Source organism: Lacerta agilis, chromosome 6 (genome assembly GCF_009819535.1).
Source record: "Lacerta agilis isolate rLacAgi1 chromosome 6, rLacAgi1.pri, whole genome shotgun sequence".
Classification (NCBI taxonomy): domain Eukaryota; kingdom Metazoa; phylum Chordata; class Lepidosauria; order Squamata; family Lacertidae; genus Lacerta; species Lacerta agilis.
The window spans coordinates 63,221,288-63,248,319 of record NC_046317.1 but is presented as its reverse complement, the minus strand read 5'-3'; the positions used below and the strand labels follow the sequence as shown (position 1 = coordinate 63,248,319).

General features: G+C 39.0%; 1 protein-coding gene across 12 annotated transcripts in view; it reads right to left on the bottom strand.

Annotated features, from left to right (window-relative positions):
* The window catches only part of PPP1R12B (protein phosphatase 1 regulatory subunit 12B), a 105,718-nt gene that overhangs the window by 45,828 nt on the left and 32,858 nt on the right, over window positions 1–27,032 (bottom strand). For 6 of the 12 annotated variants that reach the window (XM_033153076.1, XM_033153074.1, XM_033153084.1 and 3 more), the window contains 10 exons: window positions 26,299–26,499; window positions 23,977–24,059; window positions 22,370–22,495; window positions 20,240–20,422; window positions 19,155–19,340; window positions 8,368–8,458; window positions 6,618–6,809; window positions 5,255–5,438; window positions 4,168–4,280; window positions 3,410–3,451 (listed from right to left, as the gene is read on the bottom strand). In XM_033153076.1, coding sequence (XP_033008967.1) covers window positions 3,410–3,451; window positions 4,168–4,280; window positions 5,255–5,438; window positions 6,618–6,809; window positions 8,368–8,458; window positions 19,155–19,340; window positions 20,240–20,422; window positions 22,370–22,495; window positions 23,977–24,059; window positions 26,299–26,499 — 1,401 coding nt within the window. Of the gene's footprint in view, window positions 1–3,409; window positions 3,452–4,167; window positions 4,281–5,254; window positions 5,439–6,617; window positions 6,810–8,367; window positions 8,459–19,154; window positions 19,341–20,239; window positions 20,423–22,369; window positions 22,496–23,976; window positions 24,060–26,298; window positions 26,500–27,032 lie in introns of those variants that run through there. The other 6 variants (XM_033153079.1, XM_033153080.1, XM_033153081.1 and 3 more) reach the window with 4 other exon arrangements.

The window sequence follows — 27,032 nt, the reverse complement described above, 5'->3', positions numbered from 1 at the left end:
TTGAACCAATCAGGTGATCAGCAACCCACGCCACAGGGCAGGTGAATTCCAACTACGTAATTTCCAAACACATCCAGTTTCAGTTTGTATTCCTAGCATGCTCTTTACTGCAGGTACAGAAAACATGTAACCCTCCACAGACTGCTTGCCTACAACTTACATCAGTCCATGTTAGCATGGCTAATGGTCAGGAATGCTGGGAGCTGGAGTCCAACAACATTTTGAGGATGAACGGTTCCCCATCCCTGCTTTAGCAGATGGATGCTCTACAAATTTTATGTCACCTGTTGCAACCACAGAATTATAAACTGGATTGTATCAAGCACTGCACAAGCAGAAGGTCACACGTGCAACATTTCCACATTTTTGAAACAAGCTATTACAGATTTACATTTTCAGTGTGTTTACCTTTAATAGATTACCGGTAAGTTAGATTTACTTTTCATAACAGCCTCAATGTAGCATTTTTTTTACACACACACAAAAACCACCCTCAAATCAAGCCAGCTTCTGAGCATGTGCTAATACTTAGCTTTCTGTCCATCTGGCAGGCTTCTAATAGTACATATAATTCCATATGAGGTTCACACAAAATCAGCATCTGGCCAAATTATTACAGTTAGAGGAAAAAATTCAAAATGAGTTTTTCCCAACAAAAATAAAAAAATTAAAAAATGATTTCAGCAAGACTACCCAACTGTTGTTTATTTATCTCACTTCTAACATCAAATATCTTTGACAAGCTTATTTGAAAGAAGAAATGCCGCACTACAGGTGAAACTCGAAAAATTAGAATATCATGGAAAGGTTCCTTTCTTTCAGTAATTCAACTTAAAAGGTGAAACTAATATATGAGATAGACTCATGACATACAAAGCGAGATATGTCAAGCCTTTATTTGTTGTGATAATTATGGCGTACAGCTGACAAGAACCCCAAATTAACAATTTCAACTTTGGGGTTTTCATCAGCTGTACGCCATAATCATCACAATTATAACAAATAAAGGCTTGACATATCTCGATTTGCATGTCATGAGTCTATCTCATATATTAAACTCCAGTAGCTAATGAAAACAATTGCTTACATAAATGGACTTTTCCACGATATTCTAATTTTTCAAGTTTCACCTGTATTATTTGTTTTAAGAGAAGCAATTTTCAGCCCAAATTTATTAAGAATCCCAATTCCTCTTACTGGAAGTTCTTACATAAATTTATTAGTTTCTCACTTCATACTTTGATAAGTGCAGAACATGCTCCCTCTGGTGGCAATTCTGCTAAGTGATTTGGTTATTCATTGATGTCCTAAATCATTAAATCTTATCAAAATCATATTTGGCTGAGCCAGCAGTACTTATGAAAACATGACATCAAATAACTTTCAAAAAGTGTCCCTGCATTTCAGGCACTTCTTCTTAATACATTTGCACTGCTCTGATACTATTCCCTGCAGCATCTTCCATATCCTTTGCCCGGGCTGCCTCATTTTGCTCATCCTTCCTTTAATGTGGTTGGCTGCAGCAGCCTATGAGATTTTTGTCAGTGATGTCATGATGGTCTGATGCAATGCCATCATGGATGTTCATAAACAAAACCATGTGTGACTATAGCCAAATGGATTAATGGCAGTGAGGGCAGATGAGGCCAAGAACCGTAAGCAGTGGAGGCCCTGGGGCTTTGGGGGGCCCTGGGAAAGTCATTCGGGGGTCCCTTAAAGGGATGAAAAAAAGCCAGGCATAAATTTTCACTTAAGTCTATACACAAAGCTGCAATGGAAATATGGCTAAATGTATCATTATACATTCATTGTGGTTGATTTTCATTACAACAGGAGTGGAGAATATTGCTTCATATATTGTATCAACACTACACTGTAAATACATGAATACACATGATAAACAAAAAGAAACAAGCTGTTACTTCCATGTGTGATGCTTTTACATAAACAGAAAGAGCCCCTGCCCCCCCCCCAAAAAAACCTGACCTAAAAAATAGATTGTATGATATCATGGTAGGAGTAACTTATAGAGATTTGGGGATAGCCAGTTCATTGATAAACAATGGTACAGTTATTAATAATTTCAGAATCAATTCTCTACTTCCCTAAGGAAATGAACTTTTTCAAGCCTTCTTGGAAGCAAAGTCCACAATCAAATCACTGTAATCTAAACCTCTACAAATGTTCAACTGAAAATCAGTGCTAATTCTACTACTTAGTGATCCTGTGACATAAAAGAGCACATATAATTTTTATCAGTTCCAGCTTTGAAAATGTCCTCTCACTAATCACAACAGACACAAGTACAGTGAGAGTAATGTGAAGTTTACTACACATAAACTGATACAAATACCTTGAATTTACACTTATGAAGCTGTGCCTTTTTCTAGAGATTGATAATATAACAAAAAAAATCATGATCTGAGACAGCAACTCTGCTGAATCAATATCTCTCTCAAAGAGCAAAGATAAATCTTTGCAGACCTTTCCAAAGTTATCATCTCCCCTATTTAGCCAAATATTTAACATCAACTATTAGTTCACACTTTTTCTTCAACTGCAACATTTGCTTAAACCTGTTACCTAGGTGAGCAATTGTTTCATCTACCATAACATTAAATAATGCTGTGCAAAATTTAGCTGTAGGATCAAGAATGAGGTCACCTGCTCTTTTGCCTAGGGAAAGTTTGCATTTCTTTCTCACATGTTGCTCAGGGAATGTTATCTCCACTACTGATGTGGATGGGCCTGGCATAAGTGGAGAATGGCCCTGTGCCAGTGATTTTGTAGAAAGGAACATGCTTGCCTATAATGCTGCTGAAAGAAAGCATAACGAGACTGACAGACTATAAAAGAGGCAGGTAGAATTTTGTACAATAATTTGGGGACCCATTAATTCTATCAAAGGGGGGGAAAGTTACAGCCATCTTGTGATTTCCTCTTATTAGTAAGTAGGGGAGGCACAATGCTTCACTTTTTCCAAACTGGAATTTGGATTCTGACACAACCAGTCAGTCTCAAAGCACTTCAGATCAAGTCTTGCATATTTCTGAAGCACTGAATTGTGGTTCAAACCTAACTTGGTGGTCAATGCACACCTTGAATTTTAGCACAAACCTAAGTAACTTTTCTCTTGCTTTTGACACACTGAACACACTGAAAACTATCCTACAGTCCAATGAACAAGGAAAAGAGCTACAGAATTTTATTACTGGTACTTTTAATGATAATGCAACAAGAAAAGAATACTAGGCCTATTGCTAGATTCAGGTACAAACTCCAGAAAAACATTTCAAAGTGCACTTTCACATACATATTCTCAAAATGCAAATGAATTGAGAACTATCCTGTGGCCAAAGATTCACAAGAACAAACAAATACACATATATGCTTTAGATTGTTCACTTACCCTGTCCTCTTTCACTTCTTCATTACCATCCATCTCATCATCCTAGGAAATCAAAAGGGGTGGGGGGAGAAATAATATCATGAACATTTCAAATGAAGCACTGGTTTCCTATATATTTGTAGTAAGAAAGATTTAGGTAGCAAGACACAGTATTTTAAGATAGCTATCTATACAAAATATCTTAACAGAAAGTAGAAGACTATACAGTTTGGAAACTTCTAATAATTAATCCTTGAAACCATGCATCACCAGATAAATTGCTGGTTCAGTCAAACAGAACAGAAAAACAGTGAATTTCATCATCATGGGATGCAATCATTAGAAAAGAAAGAAATAAAGTATTTGAAAAATATTACAAGCAGGGTCAATTCGGATATTGAGAGTGCCTTCACACCACAGTAAACTATGGTTAGCACATGAGTTACAGTAAAGCTTCATGTCCATGAGCAGCCTCATGCAACTGGAAGGCATTTGTTGAAGGTCACTTTCATTTTTAAAGAACGTTTGTATGCCAGTGTGCCTTATGTACTGAACTGATCTGAGCATTAAAATATTTAGCAGAACAAGAGCTGGGAGTTTGAGGGCCAGGAAAGTGATTGCTGACTCATATACATTTTAAATAGCATTGAAACATTATTCTCATTTTCACAGTTGGATCTTGCACTTCCATTTTAGATTTTGCCTCCCTAGTAACTGGTATGTGCAACTTGGTTAATTTTTCATTCTCCTTCAGTTCCACCAGGAATGTCATTACTTACATCCTTTGTAAAGAAAGAGATCCCTGTGCCTCTTCGTCTCTCTTTCGGCCGCCTCCTCTCTCTAACCGACTGCTTGTTTGAAGTTCTGTCATCCAAATCCTGATCTTCATATTCTGCCCAAAGAAATATAGTTTTAGTTATAAATAGCCAGGTAAATTGATTTACCAATACCATGGAAACATTTTCAAATTAAGGCAAATTAATCCCAACCTAGAGATTTCCATTCTAAACACCCAACATTTTATATTAATTTTTTTTTATTTCAAAGACGAAGCAGTGGATCCTCCCTAAAGCAGATGTACTTTAATATGATGCGAAGCCATTAGCTCAGGCATAGGCAACCTTCGGCTCTCCAGATGTTTTGGCCTACAACTCCCATGATCCCTAGCTAACAGGACCAGTGGTCAGGGATGATGGGAATTGTAGTCCGAAACATCTGGAGAGCCGAAGGTTGCCTATGCCTGCATTAGCTCAAAGAAACATTCAACTGAGATTAACGTGATTCTTCGGGAGGGGCTCAAATTCCTAGAGATGTTATTTCATTGCTTTTTTATAAAAAATGTTTTTATTAAAAGATTTTCTATAAGTAACAAGTGTACATTCGGTGTCTCTATTTTCAAATCATATTTTCATACCCCTCAATTACAGTCAATTTGAGACATTTATGTTGTAGGAAATGAGGGAGTAAGAGAAGTGGGGGAGGGAGAGAGAAGAAAATAAAGGAGATGGAGGGGGGGTGAGAGAGACTGTAAACTTTCCTTCTTCACAGAGTATATGAGTGGTGCTTTTCTTGTCAGCATCATGTGAACAGGTGTCTTCTTTTTGCTGGCAGAGCAAGAGATCAGAGGGCCCAGGGCATGGTTGGTTGCAGTTGATATTGGCTTTGTTAACCCAGACAAAGAAGATTCAGCATTCCAAATACTATATATTGTAATATATTGTGCTATATATTAAGAGGGGAGAAGCTTTCCTTGGATATTCTTGGATTTTCTTGGTCAAGTATGAAGTATAGTATTACACAGTTACTATCTGGTACAAAAACAAACTCAAAAGATTTGTACAATATTGTAATTACAATAGGAAATACCATTTTTCTCCATGTCAGCAACAGATGTGCTTTGGAAGTCTGATGGGTTCACAGAATCAGAAGATACAGATCTACTTGTCCTGGGAAGGTGAGAACTTGAATAAAGATAAGGAGCTAATGAAGGAGAGATGGGGCTTGTGGGTTTGTCTTGCTGTGCCGAGCCCCTCAATCGTTGGCCAACAGACTGAAAGACAAATGAGCAGAATTAATGACTTAATAAGAAGATAATTAACAGCTAGCAAAGTACAAGTTTTCTCCTTAATCTTGAATCATACTCTATTAATAGAGTTAGACTAGATATAGAAAGGTTCATTCCATTCTGATTGAGGGTGGCTATAAAGAACAAGAATGATCATTTGAGTTAGGTGACAAAGGCTATTTTACTTATAAAAATGATAGTGTGAAAAAGAGGAGTTAAAATCTATCTTTGTTCATAATGATTTCAGAGAAGGAAAAACATAGATCATCTAGTGTCTAGGGATGAAGACACTCCCCCCCCCCACTGCAACACAACTTTGTACTGTCTTCCTTTCACTTTGTGGTCAAAATCTGTATGTATCCCAATCTTGTGAATAATTCCACATGTGTTTAGACTGCAGCAAATTCAGCAAACCTAGTTTGAGTCATGCCCAAAAAGAACCATACCTACAATCTAAATGCAAGAGGAACCATTTAAAAGCCTACAGATATGAGCACATCTCCAAAGCTATCATAAAAATTGCCTTGTGGTTTAAGGGAAAAAGAAAAAAAATGACTGTATGGTCAGAGAACCTGCATTAGGTAGTATCATCTCACAGTTGTAGAGAAAGATGAAAGTCATTTGTCAGTTAATAATATTACAATCCTTGAAAGTCTGTGTGGAAACTATTTAAAATGCCATTTATTAAGTTCTGACATCTAGACATGACCTTCAAGTGTTAATAAAACAACAATACTGCTAATACAGCTTTCTGATTAGTTACAGTTCAAGTATTTGGAAAGAACAAATATTTATTTTCAACATTCAGCATGATTTTCTCATTACACTTTGTATTACTTTACACTTATAGGTTTTCCTTACTGTTGGGCATAACAAATGAATGGTGGAGTGGAAAGCAAAGCAGCATCTGAAAGCTACGGTGTTTATGTTCAAAAAGTGGATCCAATCTCTCCTAATACCTTTAAAGCAGAATAATTAAAAACCTGATGCTCATCTCAAGCCATAAAAACATTTTGGAAAAAAAGGTAGCTGGACATAGAATCATAGAGTTGGAAGGGACTCTGAGGATTGTCTAGTCCAAGCCCCTGCAATGCAGGAATATGCAGCTGTCTCATACAGGGATCAAACCTGTAACTTTGGCATTACTACAATAGTTTTACTCACCTCTTCATCCAAGTTTCTGTTCCATCGTGAGCGGGTCTCCCCAGGTTCCCTTGTTGCAGTCTGTGCCTGCCTCTCACGGTCTTCCTCAGTTGCTTCAGTTCTTTCCAATTTTTCACTTGGCTGTTCGTGCCGCTCTGTCCGAGATCGGCTAAAGGTTTTCTCTGCCTCCTGAAGATCTGTAAGTGTTACGCCCTGGGAAATGGGAGAAAGTCAAGTCTATTATATTTATATCTATTAACATTACACCTCTTACACTGAATCCACACCTCAACACAAATTACATTACCTTTTCTACAAAGCCCAAGCTCAGCCAATTTCTAATTATAGGTCAGACCCCATGGAATGAAAGTATATCAATCAGCTTAAAAGGAGGAAGAAATGCTAAATACAGAATCACAAACATCAATGGTTGATAATGTCATTGTATAGTGAGTACAGAGATGTTTTTAAGAGAAAACATTACAATGCAACATTGCTACCTATGGATAATAATTATGGATATTATTATTATTATTATTATTATTATTATTATTATTATTATTTACTATTTGTACCCCGCCCATCCGGCTGGGTTTCCCCAGCCACTCTGGGCAGCTTCCAACAAAGATTAAAAATACATTAAAATGTCACAGGTTAAAAACTTCCTTAAACAGGGCTGCCTTCAGATGTCTTCTGAATGTCAGGTAGTTGTTTATCTCTTTGGCATCTGGAGGGAGGGCGTTCCACAGGGCGGGCGCCACTACCGAGAAGGCCCTCTGCCTGGTTCCCTGTAGCTTTGCTTCTCGCAGTGAGGGAACCACCAGAAGGCCCTTGGTGCTGGACCTCAGTGTCCAGGCAGAACGATGGGGGTGGAGACGCTCCTTCAGGTATACTGGGCCAAGGCCGTTTAGGGCTTTAAAGGTCAACACCAACACTTTGAATTGTGCTCGGAAACATACTGGGAGCCAATGTAGGTCTTGCAGGACCGGTGTTATATGGTCTCAGCGGCCGCCCCCAATCACCAGTCTAGCTGCCGCATTCTGGATTAGTTGTAGTTTCTGGGTCACCTTCAAAGGTAGTCCCACGTAGAGCGCATTGCAGTAGTCCAAGTGGGAGATAAGTAGAGCATGCACCACTCTGGCGAGACAGTCTGCGGGCAGGTAGGGTCTCAGCCTGCGTACCAGATGGAGCTGATAGACAGCTGCCCTGGATACAGAATTGACCTGTGCCTCCATGGACAGCTGTGAGTCCAAAATGACTCCCAGGCTGCGCACCTGGTCCTTCAGGGACACAGTTACCCCATTAAGGACCAGGGAGTCCTCCACACCAGCCTGCCCCCTGTCCCCCAAGAACAGTACTTCTATCTTGTCAGGATTCAACCTCAATCCATTAGCCGCCATCCAACCTCCAACCAGCTGCAGGCACTCACACAGGACCTTCACCGCCTTCACTGGTTCAGATTTAAAAGAGAGATAACACTTTACTTGAGCATTCTTCCATTAAGGAAAAAAATCTCCTTTTACAGACCATTTTTTTTTATCTCTCAAATGTATAATATGGAAGTAATTCCTTTGTTTGGAGATTCACAGACGTATGATCTTGGATGTCTTCCAGAAATAATGCAACTTCATTCAAAAGGAGAACTCAGCAATGAACTGTGAGTGGTGAAGTGTTAGGCATCTTCACAGGATGCATTAAATAATTCTACTTATATAATTATTTTTTAAATAGCCCAACATCTAACAGGCCATAAAGAGTTATTGTTCCGCACCTGTGTAGATCTACGAGTCTGGCGAGCTTGCCTGGATCGTGCCTTTCTTAGAGATTCTGCTTCTTCATCCCGGACAGGAGTCAGATATGACCTAAAAGAAAGGGACAGAATGGAGATATATATATAAAAGCAAATTAAGATTTTATGCCTTTTCATATAGGTTGTTTTGTTCTGTTCACATAATAATATTTGATTACCAACATTTATCCAAGTTCCTCACATGCATAGAAGAAACCTAGTAACAATACCACCTTATAACTAAGTTATTTCAAGATGACTGATTTATATCAGCTTTTTTATTTGGGCATAGCCGCCCACAATTATGCAACTCTGTCTTACACTGAGATAACCAAAACGGAATTAAAATTTAGAATTCATGTCTAGGGTTAGAAGGAATCCTGCTGTGTTCTAAAAGAAATAATCCATTTGGGAGTCTAATGCTACAAGCAGTGGCACAGAACATTTTTGAACAAGTTCAAAAGCATGGGTCCCAGTACTGATAGGACTCCACATAAGCTCTTATATGGCACATAATCAATTATTTTAGTTTATAATTGAGTTGTACAAGAGAACTAGATCAAATATGCATTTGGATTGAAAATTTATTTGAATTAGAAATGCACAGAAGGGTCTCATCAATAAAGAAACCATTAAGTATGCTGTGGAAATCAAGCCAAAGCCATTGTTTTAAAAATTAGCACCTCCATGATATTCTGATGTTTGCCGTAATCAGATCATACTCTTGTGTAACTCAGATAGCAGAGACACAAAAAAGTAATGAAGAAGTGCTTGATTCTCTACATCTGAACCCTGCTTTCTTGGGTCTCTCTCTCCCCCTCCAAAAATAAGTCTGAAAAAAGCAAAGTGTGCCTTCTTTCTGTCCCTAAGAATAGCTCCTCTTTACACATCAAAAACAAGTGGTACTGAAGGACTATGATGGGAAAGTCACCAGAGTCTGTCTGGTTATGACATCTGAACCAGGGGCTATGGTTTGTTTGTCTACAAACCAGAAGCAGTAGCCATGGTTTGCTCTCAACTCACTGCTTGGAGAGAAATAAACCACAACCTCAAGTTCAGGTTACAGGTGGGTAGCCGTGTTGGTCTGCCATAGTCGAAACAAAATAGGAAACAAAATAGGAAATTCTTTCCAGTAGCACCTTAGAGACCAACTGAGTTTGTTCTTGGTATGAGCTTTCGTGTGCATGCACACTTCTTCAGATACCGCATCTGAAGAAGTGTGCATGCACACGAAAGCTCATACCAAGAACAAACTCAGTTGGTCTCTAAGGTGCTACTGGAAAGAATTTCCTATTTTGTTTCCTATTTTGTTTCAACCTCAAGTTCAGACATCCCAATAAATGAGACTGTAGCTTCTTTCTCTGAGGTGTGGCAGCTGTAGAAATGGGAGATGAATGGAGTGAAAACCTTTCAGTGGCGTGCACAAGTGAACTACCCTTTCTCATTAAAGCATGATTTGTTTGTTTTTAATATGGTTTAGTGTAAAGTGCAAACCAGGTCTGTGTAACAATGTAGGATGCATAATTTTAGGCATGAAGACAGTCGTTAATGCTGACTAAGGGCACTATACATGCAAGTCTTTGCCAACCTGGTGCCCATGAGATATTTTGCACTACAGGGCTCATCAGTCTCAGCCAGCATGGACGGTGGCCAGGGAGTATTGGAGCTGTAGTCCAAAACATATGGAAGACACCAGGGTTTGGCAAAGGCTGCTATACATGCAACCATTCCAGGTGGTCATCACGAAAAAACCTCGAAATAAAACTGAGTGCACAGGTTTGCTTTCTTCCTCCTCCTCCTTTTCATTTTGTGTTATCTTTTAGTGTGTAAGCCTGAAAGCTGTTATTATTTATTTACTATATTCATATTTGCAAGTCACTCTGAGAAACTCCCCCCGCCCCCAGCTGAAGAATAGAGTAAAAATACTATAAATAGACACATACCCCTTTGGAACTTACTTCTCTATTGGAACCACTTACTTTTAAGAAAAGGACTGGTGCTGTGGTGTTTTTACTGTAACAATCTGTATGTGATATTTTATATGTATATATTGTATATGAATATATTATTAATAATAATAATTTATTATAAATAGGTGTCTGAAGTAATCCCTACCAAGTTAATTTGGATTTATGCACAGGTAAGTGTGCACAAGTTTGCATCCTTTAATGGAAATGTGTAGGCTAGAAAGGTATAAACCACAGAGAGGATGTGCCAGTTTCCACACAACAGAGACTAGCAGGAGCAGCCCAGCTGACCTAGTCCAGGAAACAAAACCCAGATACTATGGTAGTGCTTTTACTCAATTCTGGTTTAGCTCTTCCAAAGAGAACAGACAGTCCAGGTCTAATTAGCCAAGGTACATTTAATAAGAGGAGACTGAAATGTGCTGAACAAGAAGCAGTCATATCCACAAAGCAACAGTCTTCCATATTCTTATTCACAAAAGACAGATGGTACACTGGTATCATGACAAATTCATTGCCATCTGAAAAATATTTCCTGATTCACCAGAGAGATGCCAACCTTTTACAAAGGACTGACTTTAAAAACAACTTTTAAAAAGAAAAGAAAAGAAAAACTAGAAAGTAACCACCTCAGGGTCAAAAAATATATGGGAAAAACTATTGTTTGCAAGGCACATATGATTTGATAAGGTCTGGTGTCAAGGATCAACATGAATCAAGGGTCACACCTCAGTAGAGGAGCCACTGGAAGTGCTACAATGAAAAAATAGACTCAATCTTGCACAAAGGCCCTCCAAAAGCTGGAGCGGACACTGGCTTCAAAATTTGTACTTAAAATTTTTGCATGCTTTACTTACATGCACTGTGCATAAAATTATTTAAACTGTAAACCTACACCGTATGGCTAAACTGATTTTGTGGAAGAATATAACAAAGCGAAAGTGACAAAACTCCACCCTGACTAGTCCCGTTCATGACTGAAGCTGCACACACAACATAAATTTTAAGAACGTTTACCACCACGACCATCCTGGGCACTGTGACTTACCCCTCACTTACCCCTCACAAGTTACAAATCCCAGCACCCTTAAACTACAGTTCCCAGGATTCTTAGAGGGTGCATGTATAGTATGTACATCTCATAATCCAACAGCAGGCAAGGAAGATACAACAGTTTTAACCAATTCTCTATTAGTCTTCAGTGAAAAAAATACATAAATGCTCTCTGTTAAGAGCAGAATTCTTCAAGTACACCCATCCTAAAACTACATTAGCAAACACAGAAATACATTCAGTTAGTACTCTGAGGCAAGAGTGGAATAAAACAGACTCTATAAAAAGGCAGCTTTACCTGATCTGATTTTAAAGCCATTTTTCTGAGTACAAACTGTAAGTCATTCCTAGCACATAAACTCCTTCGCTTGGGCAGTTTTCTTAAAGTCCAGCATAAGCTAAGCCTATAAGTGTTTAGTAAAGCGAGATGTTGGTCTACTTGAATCTGCACAGCTTTTTGTTTTTGCACTAAGCACTGATATGCAGCAATCTGAGCCAATAAGTACTCCCACCTTGAACTATGTCAGGAAGTCCCTCCAGGAGCTGAAACCCTTTCATGTATACCTGCTCAGTTACTCCACAGGTCCCCAGGCTTTCTCCGGTAAGACGCAAGCCCTCACTCTGACCTCTTGCACATAAAAATGCAGTCTGATGCCTGATAAAGCAACAACAACCTTTCCTCTTCCCAACAAGGAAAATCAAACAGCAGGCAGAATTCCTGCCCCTCCTACATCATCACACCAGCACTGGTAGCTCTTTTTATAAAAGGACAACTTTATCGCAAAGAGATTAACTACAAAACCATGGCTGATAAGCGCTTTTAGTAGCAGGTGTTGGCTGACTGATTCCTTCTTTAAGAGAGCCTTTGCCCTCCTTTCATAACACAGTGCCAAGTATGCGGCATGGAAAGGGAAATAGTATCTTAAGTACTTTATTCATGTAGGAATCTGTCAGAGCCTTGCAAAATTACAATCTACTGTTTGAGCAAATGAAGTGCTTCAATATGAAATAATTCCTCATTTTGACGAAAAACAGAATCAGCAACTGTTTAAGGCCTGTGATGTGTGTGTTTATGTGTGTACACTTGTGCGAGAGAGATATGAAGGGTGCCGTGGTATGAACTTACAACTGTAACAAACAGATTAAACTACAGCATAATCACCATTTCATATAAGACCAAGAGTCACCACACAATACATACAGTTCTGACAGCAATGATAACTGAACTCAGCAACCATGAGATACATGTTACAGCCTGCATGATATTTTAAACAAGGGCTCTGAACAACCTTTTGACTTACAGATACTGTAGAGTAGCTCCCTGAAAACCCTTTGGAGTTATCTAAGTATCTGAGATGAGGTTTTCCTAACACTTTCAGAAGGTTATCTTCCTCTGTCCTGATTTTCTACTACAATTGAATACCAACAACTCCATAAATTGTGCACAACACTCTTAAAATAATCAAATATTGATTATTGTCCCAAATATTTTAATTGCATGAGGATAAAGCAGACTGTGCCATGTTGGTATCAAGAAATAAGTGTGAAAGGTAAGATAAAGCAAGAACAGTTTGAAAGATGTTCATGCAAGATTCTGAAGTATGGGAGAGCTAATGGCAAATTCATAGCTACACAAGAAAAATTATTTCAAACAACCAAGTTCTACCAAGGCAAGCTACATTTGTCAAATAAAAAGATGAAGCAACTCTGCAAACTTCTTTTTATTTGTGAAGCATTGATATCGTAGTGATTTTAGTGGGGTGGCATTGCTTGTCATTGATTATCTCTGTTAAGCTTGCTTGTGATTCTGGTTTTTATTATTATATTGTTATTTTTTATAAATGTGTTGTTCTGTTTTGTTCTGTTTATGTCAAGGAAGGGTAGGATACAAACCGACGAACAAATAAATACATGAAACTTGTATCCTGTACATGGAGTGTCTTCAACCAATATCAATCTGCATCTCATGTATGGTTTTTTCCCATCCAATATGAATCTGATTTCTATAGATTTCTATAGAGACCTATAGAGTCGTGCAATTTTTATTTTTATTTCTTCTTTTGTCAGTCCCACCACTTTTCCATGCATACTGCCTGCCTGATTCCCTGTTCTCTCTCATATCTCCCATCTCCATCTTTCTTCCTTGACAGCTAACGCATGTGCTGCTCATGGGGAGATATCATCATCTCATTAATGTGCTACTTTGTTATATGGACAGAGAATATGCAATTTCTTTTTACAAATCAAAAAATAAATGGCCAAAGGCAGATAGAAGAACATCTACAAAATATGTATGTCTGACCTTCAGAAGTAAGGATTCTCTCTCCTGGAGGTTCACGTGCTTTATTATAAATTCCTTCCAGTAGCACCTTAGAGACCAACTAAGTTTGTTACAAAAGAATAGCAAGGAGAGACAAGAGGGCCTTTCTAAACGAGCAATGCAAAGAAATAGAGGAAAATAACAGAATGGGAAAAACCAGAGATTTGTTCAAGAAAATTGGAGATATGAAAGGAACATTTCGTACAAAGATTACCACAATTAAGGACAAAAGTGGAAAGGACCTAACAGAAGCAGAAGACATCAAGAAGAGGTGGCAAGAATACACAGAAGAATTATACCAGAAAGATATGGAGGTCTCATACAGCCCAGGTAATGTGGTTGCTGACCTTGAGCCAGACATCCTGGAGAGTGAAGTCAAATGGGCCTTAGAAAGCCTCGCTAACAACAAGGCCAGTGGAAGTGATGATATTCCAGCTGAACTATTTAAAATTTTAAAAGATGATGCTGTTAAGGTGCTACACTCAATATGCCAACAAGTTTGGAAAACTCAGCAGTGGCCAGAGGATTGGAGAAGATCAGTCTACATCCCAATCCCAAAGAAGGGCAGTGCCAAAGAATGCTCCAACTACCGCACAATTGCACTCATTTCACATGCTAGCAAGGTTATGCTTAAAATTCTACAAGGCAGGCTTAAGCAGTATGTGGACCGAGAACTCCCAGAAGTCCAAGCTGGATTTCGAAGGGGCAGAGGAACCAGAGACCAAATTGCAAACATGCGCTGGATTATGGAGAAAGCTAGAGAGTTCCAGAAAAACATCTACTTCTGCTTCATTGACTACGCAAAAGCATTTGACTGTGTCGACCACAGCAAACTATGGCAAGTTCTTAAAGAAATGGGAGTGCCGGATCACCTCATTTGTCTCCTGAGAAATCTCTATGGGGGACAAGAAGCTACAGTTAGAACTGGATATGGAACAACTGATTGGTTCAAAATTGGGAAAGGAGTACGACAAGGCTGTATATTGTCTCCCTGCTTATTTAACTTATATGCAGAATTCATCATGCGAAAGGCTGGACTGGATGAATCCCAAACCGGAATTAAGATTGCCGGAAAAAATATCAACAACCTCAGATATGCTGATGATACTACCCTGATGGCAGAAAGTGAGGAGGAATTAAAGAACCTTTTAATGAGGGTGAAAGAGGAAAGCGCAAGATATGGTCTGAAGCTCAACATCAAAAAAACTAAGATCATGGCCACTGGTCCCATCACCTCCTGGCAAATAGAAGGGGAAGAAATGGAGGCAGTGAGAGATTTCACTTTCTTGGGTTCCATGATCACTGCAGATGGTGACAGCAGTCACGAAATTAGAAGACGCCTGCTTCTTGGGAGAAAAGCAATGACAAACCTAGACAGCATCTTAAAAAGCAAAGACATCACCTTGCCGACAAAGGTCCGTATAGTTAAAGCTATGGTCTTCCCAGTAGTAATGTACGGAAGTGAGAGCTGGACCATCAAGAAGGCTGATCGCCGAAGAATTGATGCTTTTGAATTATGGTGCTGGAGGAGACTCTTGAGAGTCCCATGGACTGCAGGAAGATCAAACCTATCCATTCTCAAAGAAATCAGCCCTGAATGTTCACTAGAAGGACAGATCCTGAAGTTGAGGCTCCAGTACTTTGGCCACCTCATGAGAAGAGAAGACTCCCTAGAAAAGACCCTGATGTTGGGAAAGATGGAGGGCACAAGGAGAAGGGGACGACAGAGGATGAGATGGTTGGACAGTGTTCTCGAAGCGACTAACATGAGTTTGGCCAAACTGCGAGAGGCAGTGAAGGATAGGCGTGCCTGGCGTGCTCTGGTCCATGGGGTCACGAAGAGTCGGACACGACTGAACGACTGAACAACAACAACAAGTTTGTTACTGTATGAGCTTTCGTGTGCATGCACACGTTTGCCAGAGAAGGCCCAAGTGCAGCTACAATCTCTAAACGGTAGGTGGTGCCCCAAAACACAGAAAGCAACTAGGCCGTGATTTCAGAAACAGCTCTTTGACAATTACAGTGGTACCTCAGGTTAAGAACTTAATTCGTTCCGGAGGTCCGTTCTTAACCTGAAACTGTTCTTAACCTGAAGCACCACTTAAGTCAATGGGGCCTGCTGCTGCCTGCCGCTGTGCCGCCACTGCCCAATTTCTGTTTTCATCCCGAAGCAAAGTTCTTAATCCGAGGTATTTCTGGGTTAGTGGAGTCTGTAACCTGAAGCATCTGTAACCTGAAGCGTCTGTAACCCGAGGTACAACTGTAGTACAATACCCATCTATAGAGCATTTGAAATAGAAAGTGATTGCTCTTATCATGCACTTCCTTAGAAATAAACACTTTCCCTTCATTCATAACTTAGTAAACCATAGCTAATCAGTGCAAACACTAGAAACGGGCAGCAATTCTGCACATAGTCAGTGGTGGAATTTAGCAGAACAATTGAAACTCTTCAAACAGTGACACCAAATGGTACAATAACCTATGTTTTCTGGAGCCCATGTACATTAATTTCTGCAGGCACCTAGTAGCACCAAGTATAGCAGCTAATCTACCGCCACTAGCAAGGCTGTGGTCAGTTCCTCTAATGTACACACTTCTTTGAAAAGTAGTACTCAATATTTGAGAGGATATGCTTAATCTAGCAAGCAATTTAATTTTTTTAAAATGTGAATGTTCTCAACAAAAATAAAAAAGAAACAAAATATATGAGGGAGATGGAATACAAAAACAAATATAATGACCAACCACTTGCTTTGTAGTTCTTGGCTTTCATACAATAATATATAACCTTGAATTAATTAATCTTATTTGCAAAATTAAATCATGTCTATACCCCTCCTTCCCACCAAGCCATTGTAAATACAAGCTTAACTCAAAGCTCAAGATTGCAACAAAAGCGGGAAACTCCTAGGAAAAATCGGAGCCTTATGTAAACAGCTGCGAGAAAATAATGACAACAGCAAAAGCAGAATTATTGTTAATAATTTCAAGGACTTTGAAAGTCAACATAGCACAAATCAGCAGTGAGGTTCTCTCTTACTGACAGTTGTCCACAGCACAGCACTGACATCAATGAAGTCCATGCCATCACTATCTATTCAGAAAATGGCTAGGTAAAGGTCTCGTTTTCAGAAGGTAAACAGTTTAGTTTGATTTTTCCATATGTATTACAAAATTACAGTTATATTATAAAAAATAAATGGACATCAGTCACATATTTTTTTCTGGCAATGGATGATTTATTTGATTTCCCCTGGTTAATCTAAAAATTTGCTAGATGTGAGATATTTTCAGTCATATGACTGCAAGTCCCATCATTCATGTGTCTTAATTGTTGTTTTTAATATAAATGATGAACAAACAATAATGGCAAGATCAAAATAGAGTGTTTATGTGTAGATTAGAAATGAACTTGTTTCAGCACCCAAATCCAAACTGCTAAGGCAGCATAGACAAGGTTTCAAGACAGCAGACTCAGCACAACATTGATATAATATAGCAGAATAATTCAGTGTAAAGAAACATGCATCAGCAAACTAATAAGCCTACAGTCAAATTTCCAGGCTTCCCCAGTTAATGCTGAAACAAGAGCAGAGTACGATAACAAGCTCCATTTAGAAATCTAACTTCTATGATGGATTATTACTCTGCAGTTAGACACCGCAAATCTACATGCTATTAATCATAGGTCAACTGTAGTCTTGGGTTCATTTCCTACAGCAACCCAATAGTCAATTCAACCTAGTACAGTTCAAATTACTTCGCTAATGTTTGTATGAGGAAACCACGATGGCTAAGTGAATACAATTCACAAGCAAAGGGCTGCCATGTGGTTCTTCCATCCAGACGTTACTGGATCAACGTAGGATTAGATCAGATGGAGGTTTTCACACCATTGTGGGAAAATAATGAATGAAACCTGAATAGAAACTATTTGGACATTGGAGCCTCTGGATTTTTGCACTTAGAACATAATGTATGAAGGGAACTTGTTCAAAAGTCACATCTCCAGTCAGCTTTTCAGTCAGTGTAGCAGCACCCTTCTGAAAGGAAGGACATTCCAGATGACTTATTCTCTCCTCCCTAAACCTAGCAATGCATTTCAGTTTTAATCCAGTGGCTTCAAATAGGCAAGTAGGAGCTGCCTGTTATGGAGGCATCTTAATGATCTAATATTAGTCTGGAAGTTTATGTTGTTGTTGCTAAGAGAAACATGGTGCTTTGAGAACACTGAATTAGATGAATGTGCTATTGTGACAGCTGCCATTAAGTGATGAAAACCCATATTGTGGTATCTAGCAAATGCCTGTTATTTTTCATTTTAAGCTACCAGGCTTCCTCTCAAAAATCAGTAGTTGTCTGACTGATTTACATTACTAAGAATATGGTTTAAACCCCACAATTGGTCACCATTTAATATAATCTGCTTTAATCTCATCTGAAACCAAGGTCATCTCAACAGAGCTCAACCACTAGGTTGAAAAAGAAATATAGGGTGAATTCAATGTAGTACTAAGTGGGGTATGTATGAGAGAAATGAAGTCCACTCACACACTGGGACTTTCCTCCCTCTCCTACCCCTGTGCCCCCCCTCAACTCTTTAAAACAAATTAAGGGGATACAGAGGAACACACACAGGGAGAAGTCTCAATGCATGAGCAGATCTCATTCTGCACATGCAGCAACTTAGTTGAATCCTGCCCATAGATTTGCAATTCTGAAACCAACTGCATCTCCCCCCATGTCCCACAAAATAACATGAGATGTCCATAGAAGAACATCCTTTTAGATAGCTATGACCATTCCAAAAATATGTGGGTGAAACTAATGTACATTTCAGTAGTACCAGATCAGCATAGTACCATGGAGAATTCCAGCAACTGCTCACAATGAAATATTCATGCAATCAACAGCATGATTAAAAACACAGTAAAGGAAAATGTATGAGCAGAATCATGTGGCTTTGTTATGCAAAACTTATAATCTGGAGGAACTATGCTTTCAATGAAGACAATGGATAGTGGAAAGCTTAAAAGAAATCCTAGATCTTCTTTGAACTGTTTGCATAAAATATGTTTGCATTGAATATGTTTAAGAAAATGCACTTGCAAGCATACATGCACACCCACACAACCCTATCCAAACTCAAAATGGTGGCTGTGACCAAGTCACCTTAACCACAAATATATCTTGACTGTAAATACCAAAAATTAGGAAATCTTGCACACAACAGTGGGTGAATACCCTCTCAGGAAATATCATTTCAAACCATCACAAATATTTGCAACACAGCTTAGTCCAGATAGTTCAGTGTAACCCAAGCACAATCCAATCACTAACACAGGAGAATGTTTCCAATCAATTGTTACAGCAGATGAAGGCAAAACACACTTCACAAGAATACCACCAAAATACTCACTCACCTTCTACGATCCCTAGCATCACCAGTAGAGGACTCTGTTCCAGTCGTTGAGTTAAAATTGGCAGTTGTGACACCATTGGCACTACTGGGTACAGCGAGATTTGTTATGACACTTAATGGAATGCTAGGAGAGATGCCCTCTGTGCTCTTCTCTGTTGTAGTGTCAGTTTGTTGTCTGTAAGGGGATCTGAAAAATATGAAACAGGGGTTCATGTGCAATGGTAGAGTACCTTAAAGGGGGGGGGCAAATAGGAAACAAAGTGAGTTAAACCATTAAAAGACCAGTTATTATCTAAAGATTAAGTTTGGGAAACATTTTACTCTTGGTGCGTCATGCAATACTGACAATTTATGTGGTGAAGATGGCTTAGAAGCTTAGAGCAAGCATGGTGAAACATGTATGGTGCACCGTGCTGACTTAAACAACTGACACATAATATAATGTTAAGGAGATTAGTAGATCCTGGTGCATTTGCCTCTATTTGGTTTCTATCTATGTCTTTTGTAAACATGGGTATGCAGGAAATGTAGCCTCCTACAGGACAGGAATTGTTTTGGAAGGACACCTTGGTATAAAATGCTTGTTTCTATAATGGCAATGTGTCAATGCCTTGTTATTCAGTTTCACAAGAAGGACTACTACTTCCCAATGTGAATTATGGAGGAAAATGTCTATGTTATGCATGACTTGGTTTTATTTTGTCCAGTAATGTTTAGTTTTATTATTTGCCACTTCGGAAAATACAAATAAACATTTTTTTAAAAAAGAATACATATGAGTTAAAATATTTTTGTAACTTGCTTATTAAGATTTTAAAGCATTGAATGTCAAAATGACTCAATTTATACACCTGATTGATCTTGGGAAGTGGAGGGAAAGCATACACGCAGCTGAACACTGTATTTAGAAAAAAACTGGTTTGTATGGAGCTTGTAAACATTCATTCTGAATACTTTACTGGAGATAGAACCTCTTGGGAAGAATTTTCAGACTGAAATATCACACCATAAAGCATCACTGCTTTGAAACAAAAATTATGGGCACTTTGATAAACCCTCTTCAGTGGACATACTATGAGCCCTTACCTGTTAAACTGGCGTACTGATGCTGTAGTGCTAGAATTGACAGATGAAGGGCAAGAGGCAAGCTGCCACTCTGTGCCCAATGAGGTAGATGAACCAATAATAGTGGGTGAGGTAGCAGAAGATGCATTGCGATTGGCTGAAATATAGGGACTGCTGAGGTCACTACTTCTACCAAATGAAGCACTGTAAGACAGCAGAAAATCACTTGCTTCAGAGAAGATTTAAAATACTGTTGCAGACCAGCACAGGACCCTGGTTAATTGCTGAGAGAATGTTTATCTATCAGCAAAACTAAGGCAAGGGAGATTATACGTAATTCTCTAGGCTAAGGAGAAGTCAAATGAGCAAGGCATTGTATCAAGACTGAGGAAACATGAGAGATAAAGTAATAGGTTGGAAACAGGAAAAAAGAGAAGAAACAGGAAAATGGAAAAATAAACTCAGTTGAATATACTGTATTCATGTCAAGTTATTCCGTTGGATAAAATAACAAAATGAAAAAGAGCAGAATGAGAAGGAAAGCTCAGAAACATCCAAGTAAAGAAAGAAATGGCTAAAGTACAGCTTGAGGAAGGATGAAATAGCCAACATGAAAGTGTTCAGGCACAGGTAAAAGGATCAGTAACTTCAGTTAAAACTGAAATGACTTATTTCATTTAAGCATGAGTACATTCCTGGAATGATTTTGGGCCTTAAAGTCTACCATGGTGCAACACAATGCATACAATCAGCTCACTGAACCCAACACAGATACGTTTAAAACATCCATAATGGCCACATTCACTTCTCAGGCTCAGATGCTAAGGAATTTATGGAGATCCATGATTGTAAAACTGATATATTATGTTCTGTGTTAGGGATGACTAGGAAAGGCCTTCAAAAATAAAACAGGCAATATCATAATACTGTAATACAAGTCTATGGTGCAACCACACTTTAAATACTGTGTTGAGTTCTGGATACCGGACTTCAAAAAGGGTTCTGTAGAACTGAAAAAGGTGCAGAAGTGCAACCAAAATGATAATGGGACTAGAACAATGTCCCTAAGAGGAAAGATCATAACATTTGTGGTTGGTTTGGAAAAAAAACCCAGGATCATCCAAGGAAACTGAAGGTTGTAAGATCCGGAACAGACTGTGGAATTTGCTGCCAAATGATGCAACGACGGCCACCAAATTGCACAACTTCAAAGCGGGGTTAGACAAATTCACAGGAGGATAAAGCTGCCAATGGCTACTAGCCATGATGGGTGCATACTACTCCAGGATCAATAATATGCCTCTGAATACTAGTTGCTAAGAAGCACCAAGTATGGTAAATGCTAATGTCCTGCTTGTGGGATGCCCACAGGCCTCTCTCTGGTTGGCAACTGGGAGACCGAATGCCCTGATCTTGGCAAGGCTATTCTTATATAAACCTAAACTGTCTTATCAAACCCTAGAGCAGCTACCACACCTTTTGTCAAATGAAGACTAGCATAAGACAGAAATGTGTCTAGCAAGTAGAGGTATCATTTCTTATTTCCGTTCCTGATTTGAACTGTTATTTTCTATGCCTATACTCCAAATCAGTTGGGTTGTTGGTTCATAACAGACTCACAACATTGATGTGTTCAATAACTTTTTCTTTTTATTTGTTCGCATTTTTAAGCACTTTAGTATTATTTGAAACAAATACACGTTTCTTTGTCTTTGAAAGGAAGGTGTTTGTGCATTGTTTCAATTGATCTGAGCAATTATTATGGACACAAGGTGCCCAGAAAGAGTAATTTCGACATTACACAGGATGCTCTACAAGGTAAAATGTAAAGCTTGCCTTACTGTACTTTCCACAAATGTATCCAACTTCCGCTAAGTCTCTAGATAAAGTGACACTTCCTGCTACTTCACACAAGACACTTTTCCTAATGGATATGATTTGTCCATATAGGAAAAGCAGTGAGTACACTGACATATGAAACCTGCATCTTTCATCAACATGTACAAGAGAAGTGAGATTGATGCAATGGGCAAATCATTTAGGCTTCTGACATCCCTGGTAATCATAATATCTCTCAGATTTTTGTAGATGTAAATGTTAGATGAAAAGCAAAATGCAACATCTAAAAGCAGAGGTTTTAACATGACTCACCTTTTCATATAAGTAGATACATAAGTGGAAGGTGCACCCGTTGCAGGTGCTTCATTTCCCTTTGGTTCATCCCTCCACTGTTGCCGGGTATAAGAACCACTCCGTACCAAATTTACAGCAGATTCTCTGCAAATGCAATAGGAGTGGGGGGATCTTAAACTGAAATCTATACTGATAAACCCTCAAGCCAACCCACAGCCTATTGCTAGTCAAACTATTGCTAGAAACATGCCAGTCTATAGTATTATAGAATGTATTATAGCTCTACATTCTGAACTATTTCTAGGGTACTAAGTACATATGCAATGCTACCACTAAAATATAGCATGGCCAAAAGTAAAGATCAGTATACCTTTTCTATGGCAAAGTATATTGTCATATCACTATAAAAATATACAGCAAATATCATGCTCACAAACTAAAATTATGTGCTCCAGCTAAATAATGAAATGCCTACCACATCTAAGAATTAACTATGAATAAGAAATGTTACAGTACAGTAATAGGAGATCCAGCTAAATGTGAAGAACGGGACTATTTGTAACAGATCAGATGCACAAACGATAGATAGATTTCAAAGACCGTTGAAGTATGAACATGATAGTACATTATATTAAGCATGTCAGCTATTAAAAACCAATTCTTATTCTCCATGTTATTTTTTATTTTTTTATTTTTTTGTTATCCATCTTTCCCTGCAGAAAAGACTTGGTCATTCCCTTTCTAAAAAATAAATAAATAGGATATTTATTATAGTTTTTTCATAATACTGTAGGATAACCTCAATAAGAACAAAAAACAGAAAAGGGGAAACAAAAAAAGAGAAGAGAAGAGAAGAGTAGAAAAATAAAAGGGACTTCCAATTTTCCGTCCGTCAGTTACATAAATAAATTATTCAAAATATGAGGTGTTTTCCCAATATTCTGACCCAAATAGATTAATTCATTTTCCTTTTTTACACAGAAAGTCCAAAAGGGAATCTCTAATTATAAGACTTTGTTTTTCCTGAATTTAATAAGAGTGATTGAGAAGAAGCATATGAAAGGAGAAAGAACACAGTGGGTTTTATCCAACTAAACCACTATGTGTGCAGAACTATTTCTGCAAGCACAAAGAAACTTCCCCTCCTTCTGTGTGCCCCTTGCACTGTCCCCAAATCTACTCCAGAGAATTGAGGGGGGGACACAGAGAGAAGATTTGCAGAGGGACACTGTGGGCAGAAGTGGGGGAAGTAGTTCCACTGCACTCATGGAAGTCTTTTTGAGCATGCAATGATTTAGTTGGATTCAGCCCAGTTATACAAAGGAAATGCCAGGTACATTCACTTTATCTGGTAATTGAAAGGGGAGAGAGAAAGAGAGGAACATGGAAAAAGGAACAGGACTGTATATTGCTAAATTGTTTTTTACTTAGCTTAAATATATTAGAAGTTAATTTGGGAGGCGGCCAAAACACGGCTCTTCTTTGTTTCAAATGTAAGTGAAATGAAGATGTGAAACTTATGTATGTGATGCAGAAGGAGGGAGGGAGAGAAAGCATCTTCCACAGATTCAGCTCATAAATATTCACCTCTTTAAGAGTTGAGCCCCGAATTCAAAGAGACTTACCGGTTTTCCTTTTCTTCTATGTCACCTGCACTGTTTAACCTTCGAGGGGCTATTGAAGCAAAATAGATTTTGTTGTCCTTGTCCTGTTGAAATAAAAATAAATTCCTTAATTATGTTGAATTTTTCAGTCAAAAATTCTAGAGCTGTCAAACACTTTGTGAATCAGAATACGCTGTTTAAGTGTTTAATTCTAAATTCCATCAGACTGCTTGGCAGGGGGTTGGAATGGATGGCCCTTGTGGTCTCTTCCAACTCTATGATTCTATGATTCTATGCCTCAATGGGAGAGGGAGGAAGCAGAGCTTTGCTGGAGGCCCAGCTCCATCAGGCACATCCAGCCTCTGAACTGTGCCAGCTAGTCAATACAGGAAAAACTGTTGAGAAATTGGGGCTTGAGTTTTGATTCAGATTTCCCTCTTCCCTCCTTGTGTGCTAAATTGTTGTTGTTTTTAGACTGTAAGCCTGCGGGTAGGGAGTGTCTTGTTTTGATTTTATGTAAGTCACTCTGGGAGCCTTTTTGGCTGAAGTGTGGGGTGCAAATGCAATCAATCAATCAATCAATCAAGTTTAACATAGTCCACTATGGTTATCATTTATTTTGTTTACAAATCTAGAGGAAAGAGACACTGATATACAATTCCACCATCATCACAATGCTTCTGTCAGGATTTTTGTTGTCCTTGCTCCAGTACAGATCAGATCAATGAAGGTGACAGCGGTGGTCCAAAAATGATCTTACTTTCCTACTACACATATTACAGTACAGTGGTACCTTGGTTTAAGAACAGCTTAGTTTTTGAACAACTTGGATTAAGAACGCTGCAAACCCGGAAGTAGGTGTTTTGGTTTGTGAACTTTGCCTTGGAAGCTGAACATGCCCTGCTTCCTGTTGAGTGTGTTCAATTTGTAAACCGAGCCCCCCGCTGCTAATCAAAGGCTTCCTGTTGAGTCTGTTGGCTGTTGAGTCCCGAGGACCCACACAACACAGAGATGATATTTGGAGATTTTGTTTTTGCTATTTTTTGCGTTTTTGTTTGTGTGGCTTTTTCATTTTTTTGACTGTGACTTGGTCTTCATTTTATGGGAGTGACTTGTGACTGTGGCTTGTTACTTTGCTTTTATGACTTGTTTTGGGTGGAACCCAGTTCAGCTACTTGTTGATTGTGTGACTGCAGAAATGGATAAAAGGCCCCCACCCAAACAATGACTATCATCAGTGCACGTAAGAAAGAAAATTAATTTTAATTTTTATCATCTACAATACTGTCTTATTTATTTTATAGTACAGTAAACTGATTATTAGGGACGCGGGTGGCGCTGTGGGATAAACCACAGAGCCTAGGGTTTGCCGATCGGAAGGTCGGCGGTTCGAATCCCCGTGACGGGGTGAGCTCCCGTTGCTCGGTCCCAGCTCCTGCCAACCTAGCAGTTTGAAAGCACATCAAAGTGCAAGTAGATGAATGGGTACCGCTCCAGCGGGAAGGTAAACGGCGTTTCCGTGCGCTGCTCTGGTTTGCCAGAAGTGGCTTTGTCATGCTGGCCACATGACATGGAAGCTGTACACCAGCTCCCTCGGCCAATAAAGCGAGATGAGCGCCGCAACCCCGGAGTCATCTGTGACTAGACCTAATGGTCAGGGGTCCCTTTACCTTACATTGCTTATTGCCTTCATTTTATGGATCAATGGTCTCATTAGATAGTAGAATTCATGTTAAATTGCTGTTTTAGGGGTTGTTTTTCATCATCTGGAATGGATTAATCCATTTCCCATTACTTTCTATGGGAAAGCACACCTTGGTTTAAGAACGCTTTGGTTTATGAATGGACTTCCGGAACGGATTAAGTTCGTAAACCGAGGTACCACTGTATTCTGATTTCCTCCTCTCCAGTATGCCTACTGTGACTGCAGCATGGAAACTGCATGAGTGTCCCAGGTACCAGATAGTGCCCATACATCTGATAACTAGTGGCACAACTTTGCCAGCACCCTTGCATTGCTACCATCAAGTCAAGGTAGCTAAATGTAACTTCCAGGTTCAGAGTTAATGTACCTCTAAATTCCAGTTGTCTGGGGAACTAGCCACAGCAAAGACTGTTTCCTTCATGGCATGCTTGCAGGCAACCCAGAAGCATTTGGCTGGCCACTGTTGAAACCACACTGTCAATACCCAAATCAAACCCCAGTCTGAACCAGCACAGCTCTTGCTATGTTCCTGTTCTAATGTAGATATAGTACTACTGCCATTGCCTTGGGGCTACTGAGTACATCCCTAAGAAAGAAAACTTGCATTTCAAAGTAAGGAAAGCCAGATTATTCAGCACCTTCTCTTTGTTGTCTAATAATGCAGAAATCCGAGGGGTCGAAGAAGAACGATATATGGAACCATCCTTCTCTCTTGGCATGTCACGAGGAACGCTTCCTTCACTAAGCGTGTTTTGGCTGCTAGTTTTCCGTAGACTTAGCCTCCATGATGAAGGAGATTCATCCTTTTGCTCTTCAGACTTGTTGAGCAATGGAGTAAACTTCAAAAGAGAAAGAGGACAATAAGGAAGAGTGCTGGATATTTAGGGAAAACTAAGCTTCCAGATTGGTTTACTATTCCAATAATTAACTTACAGTTTAAAATCATTTCAGCTATAGAACATGAAATACACATTAAACCAATTAATACAAATTTACCAGTAGTGCAGTCCTTGAAGTGCCAGGCATGCACATCATCCATCTGCGAAAAACAACTAATCTAGCATTAATTTCTGAATCCTAAAGCTCAGTGAACTGGTAAAATGCCATTTTTAGAGACTATAGTGAAGCATAAGCTTGCATCTTTTACACCTCTTTTGTGCTTGTTTTTCAGACCACCCTGAATAAACCGTCTTCATTGTTACTCGGTGGTGGTTGGGAATTATCTAACTACTCAAGTGTCTTTATTATTCAAAATGATATAACTCTTTATTTTTTCTGGTAGAAACTCACATGTGAGAGGCTTATACAGGACTCTCTTGTATGATTCATAGCTCAGAGAAGCTGCTTGTTGGATATTAGCAAATGCTTAAAG